Raw genomic sequence first — 22,113 nt, forward strand, 5'->3', positions numbered from 1 at the left:
CAGTGTGATTGACTGTAGCTAGTCCATACAGTAGTCATGTGATTGTAGATAGTTCTAGCAACTGTCAGTCACACTGCCACCGTACGAACTAGCTACAGTCGCTAGTTAATATATTGTATCATTGGGACTGTAGCTAGTTCATACAGTAGCAGTGTGATTGACTGTAGCTAGTTCATATAGTAGCATTGTGATTGACTGTAGCTAGTTCATATAGTAGCATTGTGATTGACTGTAGCTAGTTCATACAGTAGCATTGTGATTGACTGTAGCTAGTTCATACAGTAGCATTGTGATTGACTGTAGCTAGTTCATACTGTAGCAGTGTGATTGACTGTGATTGCTAGTTCAACTTGAACATAAAAAATGCCAAAGACTAGAGCTGATGCTTTATTCAGAGACTTTTATTCACAAGTTATAAAAGTAAACACGTTTGCAAAGGGGTTTTTCGTTGTCCTTTCAGACCGCCATTTATACTTTCAAATCTAGGTTACCTCCCTCATATACAAATCACTTATATCACCAATATCATTCGTCTCCTACATCGCGTCGCGGCCTGGTTTCCCCTCCTATTATAATTATAAACATCTCCACTACTCTCCCTTCACAAATCAATCACTGGCCATCCTGCTCTTAATTCTCTCTCTGCCTTTCCTTTGTGGAATTAGGAATCTTTATTTTCTATGGAAATTGACCATACTATCTTACACACAGCAACGTAATCCAGCATCACAACTCAAACACCCAATCTAACCAACTCTTATATACATACAGACACTCTCTCCTGTGTTATTCTCAGAGTTCATCATCAGTCTGATTTGATCATCTAATCATTCATCTGGATTGTCAGAGGCTTTTCCATCAAAACAACTAAAAAAACATGTAAGCTTCTATTTTTTGTCACTCTATTGCAGTCTATTTTACTATCAGATGCATATATATATATATAGTAAAAAATAATATAACTACACACAACACACTACACCCTACACACTACACCCTACACACTAGACACTGGGAGAGGTAACATCTGTACATCCAACATCTCAGTGAAAACACACCACTATCCAACTGCATCATGTTCTGATCCGTTATCTTTGAGCCTTTGGTGTTCAGTGTGATCTCCCTGAGAATAGTTTACACAGGGTCACTGAACAGTCCACACACCTAAGCCAAAACCCTGGGTAGAGGGGCTCAGTGAATGTGGAGTGGAATGTGTGCAGGAGGGTCTGTGTGTCAGAGGAGACGCTGTAGAAGGACAGAGTGCCGGCCGGCCAGTCCAGATACACTCCTACTCTGTGGGAGCCAGAGGAGGGGACAGGTATGTCAGTGTTCTTCTCATTGTGCCAGGCGGAGTAACTGTTATCAGAGCAGTACAGACTCCAGGACTTGTCATTGAATCCCAACACACAGTCATAAACCCCTCCTCTCCTGCTGATTCCTTTATATGTCACTCCTATATATGCCTCTTCCCCACTCCACTCTACCTCCCAGTAACGGCGCCCAGTCAGACCCTCTCTACACAGCACCTGTGCATAGTAGTCAAATCTCTCTGGGTGATCAGGATACGGCTGCTCCTCTCTCCCCAGTGTCACCTTTCTGTTCTCCTCTGACAGAGAGAGGTCTCTGTGTGCTGTGTTTGGGTCCAGTGTGAGCTCACAGGCATCTGGGAGAAGAACAGAGGGAGGAAGGGAGGGAGGAAGAGAAAAAGAGAGAGGGAGAGAGAGAGAGAGAGAGAGGAGAGAGAGAGAGAGAGAGAGAGGGGAGAGAGAGAGAGAGAAAAAGAGAGGAGAGAGAGAAAGAGGAGGAAGAGAGAGGGGGACAGAGGAAGAGAAAGAGAGAAAGGGATGGAAGGAGAGAGAGAGAGGAGAGAGAGGGAGTGAGAGAGGGAGAAAGAGGGAGAGAGAGAGGAGGAAGAGAGAGGGGGACGGAGGAAGAGAAAGAGAGAGAGGGAAAGAGAGAGAGAGAGAAAGAGAGGGTGAGAGAGAGAGAGAGGGGAGAGAGGGGGACAGAGGAAGAGAAAGAGAGAGAGGGATGGAGAGAGAGAGAGAGAGGGAGGAGAGAGAGGGAGAGAGAGGAGAGAGAGAGAGAGAGAGAGGAGGAAGAGAGAGTGGGACGGAGAAAGAGAGAGAGGCAAAGAGAGAGAGGGAGAGAGAGAGAGAGGGGAGAGAGGGGGACAGAGGAAGAGAAAGAGAGAGAGGGATGGAGAGAGAGAGAGAGAGAGAGGAGAGAGAAAGAGGGAGAGAGAGAGAGAGAGGAGGAACAGAAAGAGAGAGGGAGGGAGGGAGAGAGAGAGAGTGGGAGAGAGAGGAGAGAAGAGTCAGAGAGAGAGAGAGAGGGGAGAGAGAAAAAGAGAGGGAGAGACAGAGAGAAGGAACAGAGAGGGGGACGGAGGAATAGAGAGAGGGATGGAGGGAGAGAGAGAGAGAGAGAGGGGAGAGGGGGGAGAGAGTGGGACAGAGGAAGAGAGAGAGGGATGGAGGGAGAGAGAGAGAGAGAGAGAGAGAGAGAGGGGAGAGAGGAGAGGGGGGAGAGAGTGGGACGGAGGAAGAGAAAGAGAGAGAGGGAGAGAGAGAGAGGGGAGAGAAAGAGAGAGGGAGAGAGAGAGGGGAGAGAAAGAGAGAGAGAGGAGGAAGAGAAAGAGAGGGAGGGAGGGAGAGAGAGAGAGTGGAGAGAGAGAGAGAGTGAGAAGAAAGAGAGAGAGAGAGAGGGGATGGGGGAAGAGAAAGAGAGAGAGGGATGGAGGGAGAGAGAGAGAGGGAGAGAGAGAGAGGAGAAAGAAAGAGAGAGGGAGAGAGAGAGAGAAAGGAGGAAGAGAGAGGGGGACAGAGGAAGATCAAAAGAGAGAGGGATGGAGGGAGAGAGAGAGAGAGGGAGAGAAAGAGGGAGAGAGAGAGAGGGGCAGAGAGAGGGAGAGAGAGAGAGGGTGGGAGAGTCAGATATGTCGGCTGTCTTTGATGAGTCTCTCCCTCTCCTCGAGATCTCTAGTTGTGTCTCAGGGTTTGTGGAGAGGATCAATGGAGGGAGGGAGGGAGGGAGGGAGAGGAGGGAGGAACGGAGAGAGGGAGGGAGGGAGAGATAAAGAGAGAGAGTGACTGTCAGCTACTTCAGGAGAAACACACTCACATTGGAAGAACTGGGCTCTGGTCCTGGGCTCTGGTGGCAGGAAAACATCCACTCCATTCACTACAGGCGGGAGGGAGGGAGGGAGAAAGGGAGGGAGGAAGGGAGGAGAGGGAGGGAGAAATGGAGGGAGGGGGAGATAGGGAGGGAGGGAAAGAGGGAGAGAGAAAAGGAGGGAGGGAGAGGAGGGAGGGATAGAGAGAGGAGGGAGGGAGGGAGAGAGAGAGAGGGAGGGAGGGAGGGAGAGGAGGGAGGGAGGGAGGTAGGTAGAGTAGCAGAGAGGTAGGAAGGGAGAGAGAGGCACGGAGGGAGAGCAAGAGGAGGGAGGGAGGGAGGAAAGGGAGGGAGAGAGCGAGTGAAGGAGGGTGAGAGGTAGGGAGAGAGGGAGAGAGGGTGGGAGGTAGAGGGAGAGGGGGGTAGGGAGGGAGAGAGAGAAAAAGACAGAGAAAGAGGGAAAGAGAGAGAGAGAGAGATTGGATGGGGAGAAGAGGTAGATAGGGAGGGAGAGAGAGAGGGAGGGAGGGAGGGAGGGAGGTAGGGAGGGAGGGAGAGAGGGAGGGAGAGAGAGAGAGACATGTATCAGTCAAGGGTTGTAAACATGGACAGGTCCCACATTGTTCTGATGGGGGGAAAAGAGAAGGCCTCACTTTGCAGGTTAACCCTTTGGGGACCAGGGGTATTTTATTGATTTTTACATACATTTTTTCTTTCTCAATTTGAAGGCACTTCCATACAAAATACTACCCAAGTGTTTCATATCAATATTTTCAGTACAAACTCAGCTTTCTTGATTGTATCTTGATGTTTACCCCAAAAGCACTGTGTGAAGAGGTAAGTAGGCCTAAACCTGAATATTTCGAATCCGTTTTTCAGAAATGTTTAAAATCCCACGTGAAAACATATCTTTACCCATGTGGATGAATTGTTTTGGTGCTTGAAATTCATCTATGAAGTCCTGAGCTACACAGAAATGGTATACAATATGAATAAAATACTAGACAGAATATAAAAAAGGACTTCTAATGGATCCTTGTAAACACATCTTCTCTGCTTTCTGTCTCTGTCACTGTCACTGAAATGTTTGTCAGTACCGACAATGCCGACAACACGTGTAGCGAAGAAGATGGACGTGCGAATCGACCAATCACCGACGGTAAAAGGCAGTGTCTGAGCGACTCAAGCTAGTCTGCTACCAAATTCACCAATTACGCAGGGAGGGCGTGTACCAAGCTGTTCTGAGGCTCATAGCTCTGTCTGTGAGTGAGAGGGCATGTCACAGGAGGGCGGAATCGAAAGCTGAGAGTCTACCGATATTTAAACCATGTTTATACGCCGAATTATCACGGAGATATTGATCAAAACATTTTGGAAACCCCTGAAAACGCGGCCGCACGTCAGTAGGGTTAGGGTTAGGGTTACGGGTTGGGGTTGGGGTTAGGATTAGGGGTTAGGGTCTGTTGTTGGTTGGATGTTTTCATTGACGGTTTAGTATTTGGGTTTGGGGTATGGGTTAGGGGTTAGGGTCTGTTGATGGTTGGATGTTTTCATTGACGGTTTAGTATTTGGGTTAGGGGTCAGGGTTAGGGGCTAGGTTCTGTTGTTGGTTGGATGTTTTCCTTGACGGTTTAGTATTTGGGTTAGGGTTAGGGTCTGTGGTTGGTTGGATGTTTTCATTGATGGTTTAGTAATTGGGTTAGGGGTCAGGGTTAGGGGTTAAGGTCTGTTGTTGGTTGGATGTTTTCATTGAGGGTTTAGTATTTGGGTTAGGGGTCAGGGTTAGGGTCTGTTGTTGGTTGGATGTTTTCATTGACGGTTTAGTATTTGGGTTAGGGGTCAGGGTTAGGGGTTAAGGTCTGTTGTTGGTTGGATGTTTTCATTGAGGGTTTAGTATTTGGGTTAGGGGTCAGGGTTAGGGTCTGTTGTTGGTTGGATGTTTTCATTGACGGTTTAGTATTTGGGTTAGGGGTTAGGGTCTGTTGTTGGTTGGATGTTTTCATTGACGGTTTAGTATTTGGGTTAGGGGTCAGGGTTAGGGTCTGTTGTTGGTTGGATGTTTTCATTGACGGTTTAGTATTTGGGTTAGGGGTCAGGGTTAGGGGTTAAGGTCTGTTGTTGGTTGGATGTTTTCATTGAGGGTTTAGTATTTGGGTTAGGGGTCAGGGTTAGGGTCTGTTGTTGGTTGGATGTTTTCATTGACGGTTTAGTATTTGGGTTAGGGGTTAGGGTCTGTTGTTGGTTGGATGTTTTCATTGATGGTTTAGTAATTGGGTTAGGGGTCAGGGTTAGGGGTTAAGGTCTGTTGTTGGTTGGATGTTTTCATTGAGCGTTTAGTATTTGGGTTAGGGGTCAGGGTTAGGGTCTGTTGTTTGTTGGATGTTTCCATTGACGGTTTAGTATTTGGGTTAGGGTTAGGGGTTAGGGGTTAGAGAACTCTTGTAAAGAACATGGCAGTCTTGAGTCACAAAAAAACGTGGTAAAGGAATGGCGAAATCAGGCTAGAATTAAGGTCTTAGAATGGCTTTCACAAAGTCGTGACTTAAACCCCATTGAGAACATGGAGTGGAATGTGCTGAATTTAGTTGAACTGCACCGATTCTGTCAAGAGGAGTGGTCAAAGATTCAACCAGAAGCTGTGTGTGTGGTGGCAGGGGGGGCTGCTCTGTCTGCACTCTCTGAATATGTTTGCACTATTCAAATCCTGACCCACCTGGCCTTAGATCAGCTCATGGGACTCCACAATACTGCACTAACCCAATAGCAAGCAAATTCATTATACCAGACGTAGAAATCCAGTGACTTCAAATGTATCCATGGTTAATTGCTCCCCTGTTGCTCCTGCAACTGTAACTCTCACTCATGAATTCTTATCATAATGCCCCACAGTGATCGTTTGGCTTCATGTATTTATTTGTATTCCTCATTCAGGCTGAATGGATGTCACCTCACAAAGAGATACTGTGAAGCGTTGGCCTCAGCTCTCAGCTCAGACTCCTGCCACCTGAGAGAGCTGGACCTCAGTAATAATGATCTAGGTGACGGGGGGGAGAAGCTGCTCTCTGCTGGACTGGGGAGTCCACACTGTCAACTACAGACACTGAGGTGAGGTCTGAGACTATTCTTGTTGTCAGACACATCATTCCTAAGTGTATGTTACATTATCATTCTATGGAATCAATGATACTTGCACTGAAAGGGTCAATAATTGAGACAGACAATGTAAATTATCTTCCAATCAATTACTATAGTGTGTGCATGTGTGTGTCTGTGTGTGTGTGTGTGTGTGTGTGTGTGTGTGTGTGTGTGTGTGTGTGTGTGTGTGTGTGTGTGTGTGTGTGTGTGTGTGTGTGTGTGGTGTGTGTGTGTGTGTGTGAGGTGGGAGGGGGGGCTGCTCTGTCTGCACGCTCTGTGATCGTTTGTCTGCATGTATTTATTTGTATTCCTCATTCACATGTGGTCTTTCAACTGGCAAATGAAGAGGATTTAAAGCTGCACATGTACATTAGAGAGGAATAATCAGATTCTTGATATCAGATGGAGTGACACTATTTCCCCAGGTTGTCAGGCTGTGGAGTCCCAGAGGAAGGCTGTATTTCTCTGGCTTCAGCTCTGAGGTCTAATCCCTCCCACCTGAGAGAGCTGGACCTCAGCTACAATCACCCAGGAGACTCAGGACTGGCGCTGCTCTCTGCTGTACAGAAAGATCCACTCTGTAAACTACAGACACTCAGGTAAAGGCCGAATATGTGGCTGGACGTATCAATGAGATTAATGCACTGTATCTATTTTCCACATGATTGTGAGTGTGTCATTCAACCATTGTGGGTTCTTCTGTGGTTGATATAGTGTGGACCATGGTGGAGAGTGCAGGCTCAAAACTGGGCTGATCAAATGTAAGTCACCAAGGCTGTACACAACAGGACTGTGATATTACTCAAGAAACAGGGTACAGCAGAGTTCAAACATAGCACCAGTATTGTATTCATATGTAAATCTAAAATATTAGTAAATGTGAATTAGTTGTATCCCTTGTAAAACATTTTCAATTAATTCAAGTCATATTTTGTGAAAAAAAGAATGCTACCATAACAAGATCACATTGTGAATATTGTAAGTTATTCAATTGTATTGATGATTATTTTTGCCCTCTCAATCAGATGCCTGTGATCTCACACTGGACCCAAACACAGTACACAGAGACCTCTCTCTGTCTGAGGAGAACAGAAAGGTGACAGTGGGGACAGAGGAGCAGCCGTATCCTGATCACCCAGAGAGATTTGAGGGCTGGTACCAGGTGCTGTGTAGAGAGGGTCTGACTGGGCGCTGTTACTGGGAGGTAGAGAGTAGTGGGAGAGAGGCTGATATAGGAGTGACATATAAAGGAATCAGCAGGAGAGGAGAGGGTGATGACTGTGGGTTGGGATACAATGACAAGTCCTGGAGTCTGATCTGCTCTGATGACAGTTACTCCGCCTGGCACAATAATAATAAGAAGACTGTCATACCTGTCCCCTCCTCTGGCTCCCACAGAATAGGAGTGTATCTGGACTGGCCGGCCGGCACTCTGTCCTTCTACAGCGTCTCCTCTGACACACGGACCCTCCTGCACACATTCCACTCCACATTCACTGAGCCCCTCTACCCAGGGTTTTTGGTTGGGTATGGCTGTTCAGTGACCCTGTGTAAACTAGTCTCAGGGAGATCACACTGAACACCAAAGGCTCAAAGATGACGGATCATACCATGATGCAGTTGGATAGTGGTGTGTTTTCACTGAGATGTTGGATGTACAGATGTTCCCTCTCCTAGTGTGTAGGGTGTAGTGTGTAGTGTGTAGGATTGTTGTGTGTAGTTATATTATGTTTTACTATATATATATATATATATATATATAGTAAAACATAATATAACTACACACAACAATCCTACACACTATATATATTATGTCACATATATATTAAATGTCATATATATTATGTCACATGTCACATATATATTAAATAAAATGCATCTGATAGTAAAATAGACTGCAATAGAGTGACAAAAAATAGAAGCTTACATGTTGTTTAGTTTTTTTGATGGAAATGCATCTGACAATCCAGATGAATGATTAGATGATCAAATCAGACTGATGATGAACTCTGAGAATAACACAGGAGAGAGTGTCTGTATGTATATAAGAGTTGGTTAGATTGGGTGTTTGAGTTGTGATGCTGGATTACGTTGCTGTGTGTAAGATAGTATGGTCAATTTCCATAAAAAATAAAGATTCCTAATTCCACAAAGGAAAGGCAGAGAGAGAATTAAGAGCAGGATGGCCAGTGATTGATTTGTGAAGGGAGAATAGTGGAGATGTTTATAATTATAATAGGAGGGGAAACCAGGCCGCGACGCGATGTAGGAGAAGAATGATATTGGTGATATAAGTGATTTGTATATGAGGGAGGTAACCTAGATTTGAAAATATAAATGGCGGTCTGAAAGGACAACGAAAAACCCCTTTGCAAACGTGTTTACTTTTATAACTTGTGAATAAAAGTCTCTGAATAAAGCATCAGCTCTAGTCTTTGGCATTTTTTATGTTCAAGTTGAACTAGCAATCACAGTCAATCACACTGCTACTGTATGAACTAGCTACAGTCAATCACAATGCTACTGTATGAACTAGCTACAGTCAATCACAATGCTACTGTATGAACTAGCTACAGTCAATCACAATGCTACTATATGAACTAGCTACAGTCAATCACAATGCTACTATATGAACTAGCTACAGTCAATCACACTGCTACTGTATGAACTAGCTACAGTCCCAATGATACAATATATTAACTAGCGACTGTAGCTAGTTCATACGGTGGCAGTGTGACTGACAGGCTGAAGGACTGGTGGAGAAACTGGAGCAGGAGATAGCTGAGCTGAGGAGGAGAGACGCTGAGCTGGAGCAGCTTTCACACACAGAGGATCCCATCCATTTCCTCCAGGTAACCACACTGACCCTCCATCTGCAATACTGAAACAAGATTACTGTTCAGTTATTCATTCATCCTCTGTTCTCTCTCTCTCCTTCTCTTTCTCTCTCTGTCTCTGTTTCTCTCTCTCTCTGTCTCTCTCTGCCTCTCTATCTGTCTCTCTCTCTCCAGAGTTATCAGTCTCTCTCCAGTCCCAGTGTATGTTCAGACTTCCCCAGCATCATTGAGGGTCCTCTTCAGTTGTTTGGAGGTGTGAGTGAGGCTGTGTCTGAGCTGAGAGACAAACTAGAGGACCTCCTTAAGGGAGAATGGCCCAACATCTCAACTACAGGTGGGTTAGGGTTAGGGTTAGGGTTAGGGTTAAGGTTAAACCTTAACCCTAACCCAACATCTCAACTACAGGTGGGTTACAAACTCTACCTGCTCAACTTTCATCTCCTCAACTTCAGACCAGTTACAGTTGTGGTCAGAAGTTTACATGCACTTGTAAAGAACATGTATGTCATGGCAGTCTTGAGTTTCCAATCATTTCTACAACTCTTATTTTTCTGTGATGGATTGATTGGAGTACATACTTCTTTGACACAAAAAACATTCATGAAGTTTGGTTCTTTTATGAATTTATTATGGGTCTTCTGAAAATGTGACAAAATGTGCTGGGTCAAAAATATACATACAGCAATGCTAATATTTGATGAAATGTCCCTTGGCCATTTTCACCTCAATTAGACACTTTTGGTAGCCATCCACAAGCTTCTGGCAAGCTTCTGGTTGAATCTTTGACCACTCCTCTTGACAGAATCGGTGCAGTTCAACTAAATTCAGCACATTCCACTCCATGTTCTCAATGGGGTTTAAGTCACGACTTTGTGAAAGCCATTCTAAGACCTTAATTCTAGCCTGATTTCGCCATTCCTTTACCACGTTTTTTTGTGACTCAAGACTGCCATGTTCTTTACAAGAGTTCTCTAACCCCTAACCCCTAACCCTAACCCAAATACTAAACGCTCAATGAAAACATCCAACCAACAACAGACCTTAACCCCTAACCCTGACCCCTAACCCAATTACTAAACCATCAATGAAAACATCCAACCAACAACAGACCCTAACCCCTAACCCAAATACTAAACCGTCAATGAAAACATCCAACCAACAACAGACCCTAACCCTGACCCCTAACCCAAATACTAAACCCTCAATGAAAACATCCAACCAACAACAGACCTTAACCCCTAACCCTGACCCCTAACCCAAATACTAAACCGTCAATGAAAACATCCAACCAACAACAGACCCTAACTCTGACCCCTAACCCAAATACTAAACCGTCAATGAAAACATCCAACCAACAACAGACCCTAACCCTGACCCCTAACCCAAATACTAAACCCTCAATGAAAACATCCAACCAACAACAGACCTTAACCCCTAACCCTGACCCCTAACCCAATTACTAAACCATCAATGAAAACATCCAACCAACCACAGACCCTAACCCTAACCCAAATACTAAACCGTCAAGGAAAACATCCAACCAACAACAGAACCTAGCCCCTAACCCTGACCCCTAACCCAAATACTAAACCGTCAATGAAAACATCCAACCATCAACAGACCCTAACCCCTAACCCATACCCCAAACCCAAATACTAAACCGTCAATGAAAACATCCAACCAACAACAGACCCTAACCCCTAATCCCAACCCCAACCCCAACCCGTAACCCTAACCCTAACCCTACTGACGTGCGGCCGCGTTTTCAGGGGTTTCCAAAATGTTTTGATCAATATCTCCGTGATAATTCGGCGTATAAACATGGTTTAAATATCGGTAGACTCTCAGCTTTCGATTCCGCCCTCCTGTGACATGCCCTCTCACTCACAGACAGAGCTATGAGCCTCAGAACAGCTTGGTACACGCCCTCCCTGCGTAATTGGTGAATTTGGTAGCAGACTAGCTTGAGTCGCTCAGACACTGCCTTTTACCGTCGGTGATTGGTCGATTCGCACGTCCATCTTCTTCGCTACACGTGTTGTCGGCATTGTCGGTACTGACAAACATTTCAGTGACAGTGACAGAGACAGAAAGCAGAGAAGATGTGTTTACAAGGATCCATTAGAAGTCCTTTTTTATATTCTGTCTAGTATTTTATTCATATTGTATACCATTTCTGTGTAGCTCAGGACTTCATAGATGAATTTCAAGCACCAAAACAATTCATCCACATGGGTAAAGATATGTTTTCACGTGGGATTTTAAACATTTCTGAAAAACGGATTCGAAATATTCAGGTTTAGGCCTACTTACCTCTTCACACAGTGCTTTTGGGGTAAACATCAAGATACAATCAAGAAAGCTGAGTTTGTACTGAAAATATTGATATGAAACACTTGGGTAGTATTTTGTATGGAAGTGCCTTCAAATTGAGAAAGAAAAAATGTATGTAAAAATCAATAAAATACCCCTGGTCCCCAAAGGGTTAACCTGCAAAGTGAGGCCTTCTCTTTTCCCCCCATCAGAACAATGTGGGACCTGTCCATGTTTACAACCCTTGACTGATACATGTCTCTCTCTCTCTCCCTCCCTCTCTCCCTCCCTCCCTACCTCCCTCCCTCCCTCCCTCCCTCTCTCTCTCCCTCCCTATCTACCTCTTCTCCCCATCCAATCTCTCTCTCTCTCTCTTTCCCTCTTTCTCTGTCTTTTTCTCTCTCTCCCTCCCTACCCCCCTCTCCCTCTACCTCCCACCCTCTCTCCCTCTCTCCCTACCTCTCACCCTCCTTCACTCGCTCTCTCCCTCCCTTTCCTCCCTCCCTCCCTCCTCTTGCTCTCCCTCCGTGCCTCTCTCTCCCTTCCTACCTCTCTGCTACTCTACCTACCTCCCTCCCTCCCTCCTCTCCCTCCCTCCCTCCCTCTCTCTCTCTCCCTCCCTCCCTCCTCTCTCTATCCCTCCCTCCTCTCCCTCCCTCCTTTTCTCTCTCCCTCTTTCCCTCCCTCCCTATCTCCCCCTCCCTCCATTTCTCCCTCCCTCTCCTCCCTTCCTCCCTCCCTTTCTCCCTCCCTCCCTCCCGCCTGTAGTGAATGGAGTGGATGTTTTCCTGCCACCAGAGCCCAGGACCAGAGCCCAGTTCTTCCAATGTGAGTGTGTTTCTCCTGAAGTAGCTGACAGTCACTCTCTCTCTTTATCTCTCCCTCCCTCCCTCTCTCCGTTCCTCCCTCCTCTCCCTCCCTCCCTCCCTCCCTCCATTGATCCTCTCCACAAACCCTGAGACACAACTAGAGATCTCGAGGAGAGGGAGAGACTCATCAAAGACAGCCGACATATCTGACTCTCCCACCCTCTCTCTCTCTCCCTCTCTCTGCCCCTCTCTCTCTCTCCCTCTTTCTCTCCCTCTCTCTCTCTCTCCCTCCATCCCTCTCTCTTTTGATCTTCCTCTGTCCCCCTCTCTCTTCCTCCTTTCTCTCTCTCTCTCCCTCTCTCTTTCTTTCTCCTCTCTCTCTCTCCCTCTCTCTCTCTCCCTCCATCCCTCTCTCTCTTTCTCTTCCCCATCCCCTCTCTCTCTCTCTCTTTCTTCTCACTCTCTCTCTCTCTCCACTCTCTCTCTCTCCCTCCCTCCCTCTCTTTCTCTTCCTCCTCTCTCTCTCTTTCTCTCCCCTCTCTCTCTCCCTCTCTCTTTCTCTCCCCTCTCTCTCTCTCCCTCTCTCTCTTTCTCTTCCTCCGTCCCACTCTCTCCCCCCTCTCCTCTCTCCCCTCTCTCTCTCTCTCTCTCTCTCTCTCTCCCTCCATCCCTCTCTCTCTTCCTCTGTCCCACTCTCTCCCCCCTCTCCCCTCTCTCTCTCTCTCTCTCCCTCCATCCCTCTCTCTATTCCTCCGTCCCCCTCTCTGTTCCTTCTCTCTGTCTCTCCCTCTCTTTTTCTCTCTCCCCTCTCTCTCTCTCTCTGACTCTTCTCTCCTCTCTCTCCCACTCTCTCTCTCTCCCTCCCTCCCTCTCTCTTTCTGTTCCTCCTCTCTCTCTCTCTCTCCCTCTTTCTCTCTCCTCTCTCTCTCTCTCTCTCCATCCCTCTCTCTCTTTCTCTTCCTCTGTCCCCCTCTCTCCCCTCTCTCTCTCTCTCCCTCTCTCTCTTTGCCTCTCTCTCTTTCTCCGTCCCACTCTCTCTTCCTCCTCTCTCTCTCTCTCTCTCTCCTCTCTCTCCCTCTCTCTCCTCCCTCTCTCTCTCTCTCTCCATCCCTCTCTCTCTTTCTCTTCCTCTGTCCCCCTCTCTCCCCTCTCTCTCTCTCTCACCCTCTCTTTCTCTCTCTCTCTCTTTCCCTCTCTCTCTTTCTCTTCCTCCGTCCCCCTCTCTCTTCCTCCTCTCTCTCTCCCTCTTTCTCCCTCTCTCACTCCCTCTCTCTCCTCTCTCTCTCTCCTTCCATCCCTTTCTCTCTTTCTCTTCCTCTGTCCCCCTCTCTCTTCCTCCTCTTTCTCTCTCTCCTCTCTTTTTCTCTCTCTCTCTCTCCCCTCTCTCTCTCTCTCTCTCTCTCCTCTCTCTCTCTCTCTCTCTCCCTCTCTCTTTTTCTCTTCCTCCCTCCCTTCCTCCCTCTGTTCTTCTCCCAGATGCCTGTGAGCTCACACTGGACCCAAACACAGCACACAGAGACCTCTCTCTGTCAGAGGAGAACAGAAAGGTGACACTGGGGAGAGAGGAGCAGCCGTATCCTGATCACCCAGAGAGATTTGACTACTATGCACAGGTGCTGTGTAGAGAGGGTCTGACTGGGCGCCGTTACTGGGAGGTAGAGTGGAGTGGGGAAGAGGCATATATAGGAGTGACATATAAAGGAATCAGCAGGAGAGGAGGGGTTTATGACTGTGTGTTGGGATTCAATGACAAGTCCTGGAGTCTGTACTGCTCTGATAACAGTTACTCCGCCTGGCACAATGAGAAGAACACTGACATACCTGTCCCCTCCTCTGGCTCCCACAGAGTAGGAGTGTATCTGGACTGGCTGGCCGGCACTCTGTCCTTCTACAGCGTCTCCTCTGACACACAGACCCTCCTGCACACATTCCACTCCACATTCACTGAGCCCCTCTACCCAGGGTTTTGGCTTAGGTGTGTGGACTGTTCAGTGACCCTGTGTAAACTATTCTCAGGGAGATCACACTGAACACCAAAGGCTCAAAGATAACGGATCAGAACATGATGCAGTTGGATAGTGGTGTGTTTTCACTGAGATGTTGGATGTACAGATGTTACCTCTCCCAGTGTCTAGTGTGTAGGGTGTAGTGTGTAGGGTGTAGTGTGTTGTGTGTAGTTATATTATTTTTTACTATATATATATATATGCATCTGATAGTAAAATAGACTGCAATAGAGTGACAAAAAATAGAAGCTTACATGTTTTTTTAGTTGTTTTGATGGAAAAGCCTCTGACAATCCAGATGAATGATTAGATGATCAAATCAGACTGATGATGAACTCTGAGAATAACACAGGAGAGAGTGTCTGTATGTATATAAGAGTTGGTTAGATTGGGTGTTTGAGTTGTGATGCTGGATTACGTTGCTGTGTGTAAGATAGTATGGTCAATTTCCATAGAAAATAAAGATTCCTAATTCCACAAAGGAAAGGCAGAGAGAGAATTAAGAGCAGGATGGCCAGTGATTGATTTGTGAAGGGAGAGTAGTGGAGATGTTTATAATTAAAATAGGAGGGGAAACCAGGCCGCGACGCGATGTAGGGGACGAATGATATTGGTGATATAAGTGATTTGTATATGAGGGAGGTAACCTAGATTTGAAAGTATAAATGGCGGTCTGAAAGGACAACGAAAAACCCCTTTGCAAACGTGTTTACTTTTATAACTTGTGAATAAAAGTCTCTGAATAAAGCATCAGCTCTAGTCTTTGGCATTTTTTATGTTCAAGTTGAACTAGCAATCACAGTCAATCACACTGCTACTGTATGAACTAGCTACAGTCAATCACAATGCTACTGTATGAACTAGCTACAGTCAATCACAATGCTACTGTATGAACTAGCTACAGTCAATCACAATGCTACTATATGAACTAGCTACAGTCAATCACAATGCTACTATATGAACTAGCTACAGTCAATCACACTGCTACTGTATGAACTAGCTACAGTCCCAATGATACAATATATTAACTAGCGACTGTAGCTAGTTCATACGGTGGCAGTGTGACTGACAGGCTGAAGGACTGGTGGAGAAACTGGAGCAGGAGATAGCTGAGCTGAGGAGGAGAGACGCTGAGCTGGAGCAGCTTTCACACACAGAGGATCCCATCCATTTCCTCCAGGTAACCACACTGACCCTCCATCTGCAATACTGAAACAAGATTACTGTTCAGTTATTCATTCATCCTCTGTTCTCTCTCTCTCCTTCTCTTTCTCTCTCTGTCTCTGTTTCTCTCTCTCTCTGTCTCTCTCTGCCTCTCTATCTGTCTCTCTCTCTCCAGAGTTATCAGTCTCTCTCCAGTCCCAGTGTATGTTCAGACTTCCCCAGCATCATTGAGGGTCCTCTTCAGTTGTTTGGAGGTGTGAGTGAGGCTGTGTCTGAGCTGAGAGACAAACTAGAGGACCTCCTTAAGGGAGAATGGCCCAACATCTCAACTACAGGTGGGTTAGGGTTAGGGTTAGGGTTAGGGTTAGGGTTAAGGTTAAACCTTAACCCTAACCCAACATCTCAACTACAGGTGGGTTACAAACTCTACCTGCTCAACTTTCATCTCCTCAACTTCAGACCAGTTACAGTTGTGGTCAGAAGTTTACATGCACTTGTAAAGAACATGTATGTCATGGCAGTCTTGAGTTTCCAATCATTTCTACAACTCTTATTTTTCTGTGATGGATTGATTGGAGTACATACTTCTTTGACACAAAAAACATTCATGAAGTTTGGTTCTTTTATGAATTTATTATGGGTCTTCTGAAAATGTGACAAAATGTGCTGGGTCAAAAATATACATACAGCAATGCTAATATTTGATGAAATGTCCCTTGGCCATTTTCACCTCAATTAGACACTTTTGGTAGCCATCCACAAGCTTCTGGCAAGCTTCTGGTTGAATCTTTGACCACTCCTCTTGACAGAATCGGTGCAGTTCAACTAAATTCAGCACATTCCACTCCATGTTCTCAATGGGGTTTAAGTCACGACTTTGTGAAAGCCATTCTAAGACCTTAATTCTAGCCTGATTTCGCCATTCCTTTACCACGTTTTTTTGTGACTCAAGACTGCCATGTTCTTTACAAGAGTTCTCTAACCCCTAACCCCTAACCCTAACCCAAATACTAAACGCTCAATGAAAACATCCAACCAACAACAGACCTTAACCCCTAACCCTGACCCCTAACCCAATTACTAAACCATCAATGAAAAGATCCAACCAACAACAGACCCTAACCCCTAACCCAAATACTAAACCGTCAATGAAAACATCCAACCAACAACAGACCCTAACCCTGACCCCTAACCCAAATACTAAACCCTCAATGAAAACATCCAACCAACAACAGACCTTAACCCCTAACCCTGACCCCTAACCCAAATACTAAACCGTCAATGAAAACATCCAACCAACAACAGACCCTAACTCTGACCCCTAACCCAAATACTAAACCGTCAATGAAAACATCCAACCAACAACAGACCCTAACCCTGACCCCTAACCCAAATACTAAACCCTCAATGAAAACATCCAACCAACAACAGACCTTAACCCCTAACCCTGACCCCTAACCCAATTACTAAACCATCAATGAAAACATCCAACCAACCACAGACCCTAACCCTAACCCAAATACTAAACCGTCAAGGAAAACATCCAACCAACAACAGAACCTAGCCCCTAACCCTGACCCCTAACCCAAATACTAAACCGTCAATGAAAACATCCAACCATCAACAGACCCTAACCCCTAACCCATACCCCAAACCCAAATACTAAACCGTCAATGAAAACATCCAACCAACAACAGACCCTAACCCCTAATCCCAACCCCAACCCCAACCCGTAACCCTAACCCTAACCCTACTGACGTGCGGCCGCGTTTTCAGGGGTTTCCAAAATGTTTTGATCAATATCTCCGTGATAATTCGGCGTATAAACATGGTTTAAATATCGGTAGACTCTCAGCTTTCGATTCCGCCCTCCTGTGACATGCCCTCTCACTCACAGACAGAGCTATGAGCCTCAGAACAGCTTGGTACACGCCCTCCCTGCGTAATTGGTGAATTTGGTAGCAGACTAGCTTGAGTCGCTCAGACACTGCCTTTTACCGTCGGTGATTGGTCGATTCGCACGTCCATCTTCTTCGCTACACGTGTTGTCGGCATTGTCGGTACTGACAAACATTTCAGTGACAGTGACAGAGACAGAAAGCAGAGAAGATGTGTTTACAAGGATCCATTAGAAGTCCTTTTTTATATTCTGTCTAGTATTTTATTCATATTGTATACCATTTCTGTGTAGCTCAGGACTTCATAGATGAATTTCAAGCACCAAAACAATTCATCCACATGGGTAAAGATATGTTTTCACGTGGGATTTTAAACATTTCTGAAAAACGGATTCGAAATATTCAGGTTTAGGCCTACTTACCTCTTCACACAGTGCTTTTGGGGTAAACATCAAGATACAATCAAGAAAGCTGAGTTTGTACTGAAAATATTGATATGAAACACTTGGGTAGTATTTTGTATGGAAGTGCCTTCAAATTGAGAAAGAAAAAATGTATGTAAAAATCAATAAAATACCCCTGGTCCCCAAAGGGTTAACCTGCAAAGTGAGGCCTTCTCTTTTCCCCCCATCAGAACAATGTGGGACCTGTCCATGTTTACAACCCTTGACTGATACATGTCTCTCTCTCTCTCCCTCCCTCTCTCCCTCCCTCCCTACCTCCCTCCCTCCCTCCCTCCCTCTCTCTCTCCCTCCCTATCTACCTCTTCTCCCCATCCAATCTCTCTCTCTCTCTCTTTCCCTCTTTCTCTGTCTTTTTCTCTCTCTCCCTCCCTACCCCCCTCTCCCTCTACCTCCCACCCTCTCTCCCTCTCTCCCTACCTCTCACCCTCCTTCACTCGCTCTCTCCCTCCCTTTCCTCCCTCCCTCCCTCCTCTTGCTCTCCCTCCGTGCCTCTCTCTCCCTTCCTACCTCTCTGCTACTCTACCTACCTCCCTCCCTCCCTCCTCTCCCTCCCTCCCTCCCTCTCTCTCTCTCCCTCCCTCCCTCCTCTCTCTATCCCTCCCTCCTCTCCCTCCCTCCTTTTCTCTCTCCCTCTTTCCCTCCCTCCCTATCTCCCCCTCCCTCCCTTTCTCCCTCCCTCTACCCCTACCTCCCCTCTCTCCCCCTCCCTCCCTCTCCTCCCTTCCTCCCTCCCTTTCTCCCTCCCTCCCTCCCGCCTGTAGTGAATGGAGTGGATGTTTTCCTGCCACCAGAGCCCAGGACCAGAGCCCAGTTCTTCCAATGTGAGTGTGTTTCTCCTGAAGTAGCTGACAGTCACTCTCTCTCTTTATCTCTCCCTCCCTCCCTCTCTCCGTTCCTCCCTCCTCTCCCTCCCTCCCTCCCTCCCTCCATTGATCCTCTCCACAAACCCTGAGACACAACTAGAGATCTCGAGGAGAGGGAGAGACTCATCAAAGACAGCCGACATATCTGACTCTCCCACCCTCTCTCTCTCTCCCTCTCTCTGCCCCTCTCTCTCTCTCCCTCTTTCTCTCCCTCTCTCTCTCTCTCCCTCCATCCCTCTCTCTTTTGATCTTCCTCTGTCCCCCTCTCTCTTCCTCCTTTCTCTCTCTCTCTCCCTCTCTCTTTCTTTCTCCTCTCTCTCTCTCCCTCTCTCTCTCTCCCTCCATCCCTCTCTCTCTTTCTCTTCCCCCATCCCCTCTCTCTCTCTCTCTTTCTTCTCACTCTCTCTCTCTCTCCACTCTCTCTCTCTCCCTCCCTCCCTCTCTTTCTCTTCCTCCTCTCTCTCTCTTTCTCTCCCCTCTCTCTCTCCCTCTCTCTTTCTCTCCCCTCTCTCTCTCTCCCTCTCTCTCTTTCTCTTCCTCCGTCCCACTCTCTCCCCCCTCTCCTCTCTCCCCTCTCTCTCTCTCTCTCTCTCTCTCTCTCCCTCCATCCCTCTCTCTCTTCCTCTGTCCCACTCTCTCCCCCCTCTCCCCTCTCTCTCTCTCTCTCTCCCTCCATCCCTCTCTCTATTCCTCCGTCCCCCTCTCTGTTCCTTCTCTCTGTCTCTCCCTCTCTTTTTCTCTCTCCCCTCTCTCTCTCTCTCTGACTCTTCTCTCCTCTCTCTCCCACTCTCTCTCTCTCCCTCCCTCCCTCTCTCTTTCTGTTCCTCCTCTCTCTCTCTCTCTCCCTCTTTCTCTCTCCTCTCTCTCTCTCTCTCTCTCCATCCCTCTCTCTCTTTCTCTTCCTCTGTCCCCCTCTCTCCCCTCTCTCTCTCTCTCCCTCTCTCTCTTTGCCTCTCTCTCTTTCTCCGTCCCACTCTCTCTTCCTCCTCTCTCTCTCTCTCTCTCTCCTCTCTCTCCCTCTCTCTCCTCCCTCTCTCTCTCTCTCTCCATCCCTCTCTCTCTTTCTCTTCCTCTGTCCCCCTCTCTCCCCTCTCTCTCTCTCTCACCCTCTCTTTCTCTCTCTCTCTCTTTCCCTCTCTCTCTTTCTCTTCCTCCGTCCCCCTCTCTCTTCCTCCTCTCTCTCTCCCTCTTTCTCCCTCTCTCACTCCCTCTCTCTCCTCTCTCTCTCTCCTTCCATCCCTTTCTCTCTTTCTCTTCCTCTGTCCCCCTCTCTCTTCCTCCTCTTTCTCTCTCTCCTCTCTTTTTCTCTCTCTCTCTCTCCCCTCTCTCTCTCTCTCTCTCTCTCCTCTCTCTCTCTCTCTCTCTCCCTCTCTCTTTTTCTCTTCCTCCCTCCCTTCCTCCCTCTGTTCTTCTCCCAGATGCCTGTGAGCTCACACTGGACCCAAACACAGCACACAGAGACCTCTCTCTGTCAGAGGAGAACAGAAAGGTGACACTGGGGAGAGAGGAGCAGCCGTATCCTGATCACCCAGAGAGATTTGACTACTATGCACAGGTGCTGTGTAGAGAGGGTCTGACTGGGCGCCGTTACTGGGAGGTAGAGTGGAGTGGGGAAGAGGCATATATAGGAGTGACATATAAAGGAATCAGCAGGAGAGGAGGGGTTTATGACTGTGTGTTGGGATTCAATGACAAGTCCTGGAGTCTGTACTGCTCTGATAACAGTTACTCCGCCTGGCACAATGAGAAGAACACTGACATACCTGTCCCCTCCTCTGGCTCCCACAGAGTAGGAGTGTATCTGGACTGGCCGGCCGGCACTCTGTCCTTCTACAGCGTCTCCTCTGACACACAGACCCTCCTGCACACATTCCACTCCACATTCACTGAGCCCCTCTACCCAGGGTTTTGGCTTAGGTGTGTGGACTGTTCAGTGACCCTGTGTAAACTATTCTCAGGGAGATCACACTGAACACCAAAGGCTCAAAGATAACGGATCAGAACATGATGCAGTTGGATAGTGGTGTGTTTTCACTGAGATGTTGGATGTACAGATGTTACCTCTCCCAGTGTCTAGTGTGTAGGGTGTAGTGTGTAGGGTGTAGTGTGTTGTGTGTAGTTATATTATTTTTTACTATATATATATATATGCATCTGATAGTAAAATAGACTGCAATAGAGTGACAAAAAATAGAAGCTTACATGTTTTTTTAGTTGTTTTGATGGAAAAGCCTCTGACAATCCAGATGAATGATTAGATGATCAAATCAGACTGATGATGAACTCTGAGAATAACACAGGAGAGAGTGTCTGTATGTATATAAGAGTTGGTTAGATTGGGTGTTTGAGTTGTGATGCTGGATTACGTTGCTGTGTGTAAGATAGTATGGTCAATTTCCATAGAAAATAAAGATTCCTAATTCCACAAAGGAAAGGCAGAGAGAGAATTAAGAGCAGGATGGCCAGTGATTGATTTGTGAAGGGAGAGTAGTGGAGATGTTTATAATTAAAATAGGAGGGGAAACCAGGCCGCGACGCGATGTAGGGGACGAATGATATTGGTGATATAAGTGATTTGTATATGAGGGAGGTAACCTAGATTTGAAAGTATAAATGGCGGTCTGAAAGGACAACGAAAAACCCCTTTGCAAACGTGTTTACTTTTATTACTTGTGAATAAAAGTGTCTGAATAAACCATGAATTCTAGTCTTATGTTCACTATATGAACTAGCTACAGTCAATCACACTGCTACTGTATAAACTAGCTACAGTCAATCACACTGCTACTGTATAAACTAGCTACAGTCAATCTAGCTACAGTCCCAATGATACACCATATGAACTAGCTACAGTCAATCACACTGCTACTGTATGAACTAGCTACAGTCAATCACACTGCTACTGTATGAACTAGCTACAGTCCCAATGATACACTATATTAACTAGCTACAGTCAATCACAATGTTACTATATGAACTAGCTACAGTCAACCACACTTCTAGTGTATGAACTAGCTACAGTCCCAATGATACACTATATTAACTCGCTAAAGTCAATCACAATGTTACTATATGGACTAGCTACAGTCAATCACACTGCTACTGTATGAACTAGCTACAATCAACCACACTGCTACTGTATGAATTAGCTACAGTCAATCACACTGCTACTGTATGAACTAGCTATAGTCCCAATGATACATTATATGAACTAGCTACAGTCAATCACACTGCTACTGTATGAACTAGCTACAGTCCCAATGATACATTATATGAACTAGCGACAGTAGCTAGTTCATACAGTAGCAGTGTGACTGTTGCTAGAACTGTCTACAATCATATGACTACTGTATGAACAAGCTACAGTCAATCACACTGCTACTGTATGAACTAGCTACTGTCCCAATGATACACTATATTAACTAGCTACAGTCAATCACAATGTTACTATATGGACTAGCTACAGTCAACCACACTGCTACTGTATGAACTAGCTACAGTCAACCACAC

The 22,113-nt window shown here is 46.3% G+C and overlaps 1 protein-coding gene and 2 long non-coding RNA genes across 3 annotated transcripts; all 3 read left to right on the forward strand.

Moving 5' to 3' along the window:
* Nucleotides 1-6,764: 6,764 nt before the first annotated feature.
* LOC310823788 lies at nucleotides 6,765-7,514 on the forward strand. Its single transcript, XR_014554962.1, has 3 exons — nucleotides 6,765-6,848; nucleotides 6,964-7,010; nucleotides 7,275-7,514. It is a non-coding gene; the product is annotated as an uncharacterized lncRNA (long non-coding RNA).
* Nucleotides 7,515-8,586: 1,072 nt separating this feature from the next.
* Nucleotides 8,587-14,757, forward strand: LOC310824186 (tripartite motif-containing protein 16-like; the record flags this gene model as incomplete). The annotated part of the gene is made up of 5 exons (XM_083696997.1): nucleotides 8,587-8,592; nucleotides 8,994-9,101; nucleotides 9,261-9,420; nucleotides 12,168-12,227; nucleotides 13,685-14,757. The coding sequence occupies 5 exons, from the start codon at nucleotides 8,587-8,589 to the stop codon at nucleotides 14,236-14,238; spliced, it is 888 nt and encodes a 295-aa protein (XP_083553123.1). The 3' UTR covers nucleotides 14,239-14,757.
* A 526-nt stretch (nucleotides 14,758-15,283) lies between these two features.
* Nucleotides 15,284-20,162, forward strand: LOC310824322. The gene is made up of 4 exons (XR_014555024.1): nucleotides 15,284-15,394; nucleotides 15,554-15,713; nucleotides 18,502-18,561; nucleotides 20,022-20,162. It is a non-coding gene; the product is annotated as an uncharacterized lncRNA (long non-coding RNA).
* The last annotated feature ends 1,951 nt before the right edge of the window (nucleotides 20,163-22,113 follow it).

Source organism: Argentina silus, assembly GCF_951799395.1.
Source record: "Argentina silus genome assembly, chromosome: Y".
NCBI lineage: Eukaryota > Metazoa > Chordata > Actinopteri > Argentiniformes > Argentinidae > Argentina > Argentina silus.